At 37.9% G+C, this 4,016-nt stretch overlaps 1 protein-coding gene across 1 annotated transcript; it reads right to left on the bottom strand.

Annotated features, from left to right (window-relative positions):
* Positions 1-535: 535 nt before the first annotated feature.
* Positions 536-3,295, bottom strand: LOC108771232 (aladin). Its single transcript, XM_018537267.1, has 7 exons — positions 3,236-3,295; positions 2,354-2,760; positions 2,102-2,219; positions 1,736-2,035; positions 1,480-1,649; positions 1,059-1,389; positions 536-926 (listed from the first exon to the last, which is right to left on the bottom strand). Exons 2-7 carry the CDS (start codon positions 2,710-2,712, stop codon positions 633-635), a joined length of 1,572 nt encoding a protein of 523 aa, XP_018392769.1. The 5' UTR covers positions 2,713-2,760; positions 3,236-3,295; the 3' UTR covers positions 536-632.
* Between the last annotated feature and the right edge of the window lie 721 nt (positions 3,296-4,016).

Genomic DNA, 4,016 nt, shown 5'->3' with positions numbered 1-4,016 from the left:
TTTGATGTTGTTTGACTAGTCCTCATTTTTTTTTCATAAAAAAAGAAAAATAGTAAAACAAAAAAAGTTATTTAAATTAAATCGATCCAATGTAGATACTCGAGATACGCTCAATCATTCACGTCTACACGCAGAAAATAGCGTGGGCTGCAAGACATACATACATAACATGCCGGTAGACCGTTTAGCATTCGGTCAAGCGACGTAAAAATAGAGACGCGCGCTCTGCATGTGACTTCGTATAATTAGGCACCGAAGACAAGTGTCCTATGCTCCTCCATACGTTACAAGCGCAGTCTATTATAGAGAGTCTAACGACGGGTATCCATTTTTTTTCTTTTTTCTTTCCCGAAGGCAGTAAATGGGTTTACAAACTTCTCTCAAACAAGAATTATATAGACTCCGCCCACATATACACGTATAGGCACATATATCTAAAAAAATTTCTTGAGAAGGGTAGTTAATTAATAATCAATTTATAGAAAAAAAAATCAGTTATTAATAAGTAGTATTAATAAGTATTTTTTTGCAGATAAATTTATTAAACCTTTTTTCCACTATTATACCAATTACAAATACGTGTGTATGAAGATAGAAAAATTGTACAAAACTCATATTTTTATAATAACTTATTATTGCCTGTAACAGTCGAAACTGTACAATCTACTAGTTCTCATGGTTTGCGACAATAATGTGGAATGTGTGTTAGTATCAACCTTGGATTCACTTTCCACAATTGGGAAATGCTGTACTCGTCCGCTGCTCCAAGCTATTGTTAAGCAAATCCATGACGAAGATTTTTGAAAGAAGTTAATGCAATTTGGTACTTCTCCAGTAAATCCTTTAATAAGGCAGCTTGCTTGTGTTTCCACTATTCGCGATAAATGACTTAAGTTAGTTTTGACCAGAGCAATAACTGGACTATCCTGTTAAAGAAACAAATTGACATAAGATATTGATTTGTTTTTCTATTTAAAGTTTGAGCATATGTCCATTTTATTTCATAAACAAAAAATGCATAAAGAAGTACAGCTAAATCTAAATATTTGTTCACAAACCTGAAAAAGAATAGCAAGATATTTTCCTGTTGGATCCCATTCCATAGAAACGATTCTACCTCCCACCGTGATATAATCATCATTATCGTCCGATGAAAAATTCACTTTTGTTAAATCAATTAGACGCGTAGCTATTTTTATATCGTTATTATTTCCTTTTATAACATCAAATATATTATCTTGCAGTGGCAATGAAAATATCGTAGAAGGATCTTCAGTAGTAGCAAAGAGTAATGTTAAATTAGGACCAAAACATGCAGTTGCTACACGACCATGAGGTACAGTCCATCTTTCTGCACGCCATGGTGTCGGAACGCCAGTATTCCAAACTCTAAAATTAAATATTCGCTTTTTCTAACAGCATGTCTAATTGTATTTACTGTAAAAAAAAGATGTGTGTATACAGATTTAAAGATATTACCTGAAAATCTTACTGCATGAAGCAGAGAGTAATCGTAAGCCACAAATTGACCAACGTGAAAAGCATATACCACTTCCACCAATACGTTTTAGAGGAATTCCTTCCTCTTTAGAAACATTCCAAATTATTATATTTAAATCCGTTGGTGAACAAGAAGCTAACAAGTCACCCTAGAAAAAAAAAACACCTTATAACAGTATCTGAGGATAATAATTTCCATTCAATGAATATCGACAGAAATAAAAGAATATACTACTTGTGGATGCCATGCTACGCTTGTAACAGGCGCATGATTTCTTCGCTTCAAAAGTATTGCATGACTAAGTAAATTACTAGCTGCTCCCAACTCTATTGTCCAAATTAATACTCCGGAGTAACAAGCCACTGCTAATTCACGGCCGGCATGAGGTCTCCAACTTAAGCAGCAGACTGACTTTTGTGCACTATGTCTCAATACTGGTATGCCTAATAAACCTTGCGAAAAAATACGAATTCTATCGTCTCTCATAGCCACAGCCAGGCGAGCACAGTGTGGATGCCAAGACAAACATCTTACCTATCATAAATACTTATAAGTATTTTGGAAATGCTTATATATTTTTTCAATATTAAATAATCTTACCAGTGATGTATGCCAATCTCGTGTAGCAACAATGTCAGCAACAGATTCATTTCCAGACGTCGGCAACACATCTCTATGATATATTCCTCTGTCCATCAAATCCAATATCGAATTTAGTCTGAAATCATCAAATATTTTCTCTTAATATCAAAATGCATCAACTCTCCAGAGTAAACACCAGATTCAGTAGATCTGATGGATTCACATCTACTCTGAAGAATTAAGAATGCAATAAAGACTGAAATACTATACTTTGTTGCAATCCAATGCACAACGTTTGTAACTTGTTTTGGATCTGTAGCAGCAGCGAAGCGGATTGCTTCAGACAATCCTCTTTCTCTCCATACATTAGCAATCTTTTTAAAGATGCTGTCGTGAATGGGAAGGAACAGTTCGCCAGCACTAATCATACGCGCAGTTTCACGAGTCGCAAGGATCTCCTGTGTGACAGAAACCTCAGGGTAATCACGTAGGTATTTGGCAAAAGGTTGCATCTCGTCCTGCAGCACATCATAGGTACAATAATGGACGACGCCCTCGATCAAGCCGACGGCGGCCACGTCGTCGAAGGCGGGGCCGTCGAAATCGTGAAGCGACAGTATCTTGAGCATCTTTCTTTGCTGTCAGTAGCCGTCGCGAACCTAACCTATACGTTTAACCTGTACGCAAAAAAAAAATAATGATTACTTATTTTAAATCTTGTTTTTTCCATTACTTACATAAACAGATTGTAACGTAAATAAAGACGGTTTTTTCGTTACCATGAAAAATATAGTATCTTAAATATAGATCGAAATATTTGTTCATCTTCAAACCTCGCATGGGGCGCACGTAACCTATCTTTGGTCAGGCGACCAAAATAGACAACAGAATGATTTAACTTTGCGCTCCACACGAGAAATATATCTACAATTCGATTTAATTCTATTCACGTGACAAACTTTTCTTTTTCAGTCACGAAGAGTGTCTACGAAAAATAAAAAAGTATAACGAATTTATTTGTAAGTCGGTATCACTTGTCGATGTTAGATTCCAATTCTAACGTCATATTTGACTCGAATAATAATAAATTTACGTCACCACTGATAACATGGTAAGAAAAGGGGAAGAAGTAAATTCAATATTTTTACGTACAAGACAATAAGCTGCACTAACTCATCGGTCTTTAGGTTATTTTCTTTTTTTCTCGGAAACAATGCACAAGTTTGATATAAAATCCGTTTAACTTCGCTGAAATTCAAGTGAAAATTATATATTACGTTCACATATTTCGTTCGCACGTGAAAGAACGCGTTTTTAATGAACTAGCGTAAATGACCTGAAAGACAGTCGAGGTCGGAACGTAGAATACAGTAACGACGAAAAGCGCGAGAAACTTCGCAATCCCGAAAAAAAAAGCCGCGAATCGTCGCGATTGCTGCGATCAGCCGGGAAAAATGGCGCGTCGTTGTTTACATCGGTTGCCATGGCAACAGCCAATCGCGACGCATGGCGACGGGGGGGGGCATGCGCGCCGCGCGCGAGACGAGCGGTTCGAATCTGTGAAGAGGAGTCACCGTCTGACTGTGGAGTTACGATCGGGGCTCTATCTTGTGCTTGGAAATTTGGAGTTCGACGACATTCACCGCCAAGACGAGTTTCACGAATACGATTGCGATTGTTGGCACGACGCAGCTGCATTGCAATTTATGTCTGCTTGGAGATATCCCACCGAGGAATCTGCGCGAATCGGAGTATCCCGGCATTGCGGCGGCGCGTATAGGTTACGCGAGGCATTACCTGCAGCTGCACCTTCTGCACCCGTTTTCTAGCGACCGTCTGTCTCTCTCGTCGTATCGAGCGAACATCAGGTATTTATGTTGCTGGTAATCCTCCAAAAATTTTTACACGAGGTAAATATATATTAGGCGTCGAA

Source organism: Cyphomyrmex costatus, unplaced genomic scaffold (assembly GCF_001594065.2).
Source record: "Cyphomyrmex costatus isolate MS0001 unplaced genomic scaffold, Ccosl1.0 scaffold1680, whole genome shotgun sequence".
Classification (NCBI taxonomy): Eukaryota; Metazoa; Arthropoda; class Insecta; order Hymenoptera; family Formicidae; genus Cyphomyrmex; species Cyphomyrmex costatus.
Note: the sequence above shows the minus strand (reverse complement) of the source record. Positions and strands in the feature narration are given on the sequence as shown.

Excerpts from the sequence above, each read along its gene's own strand:
- LOC108771232 (XM_018537267.1), bottom strand. The coding sequence starts at position 2,712 with ATGCTCAAGATACTGTCGCTTCACGATTTCGACGGCCCCGCCTTCGAC. Across the intron at positions 1,650-1,735 it reads GCGTAGCATGGCATCCACAA|GGTGACTTGTTAGCTTCTTG; the intron begins GTAGTATATTCT and ends TTTTTTTTCTAG. Across the intron at positions 1,390-1,479 it reads TCATGCAGTAAGATTTTCAG|AGTTTGGAATACTGGCGTTC; the intron begins GTAATATCTTTA and ends ATTTAATTTTAG.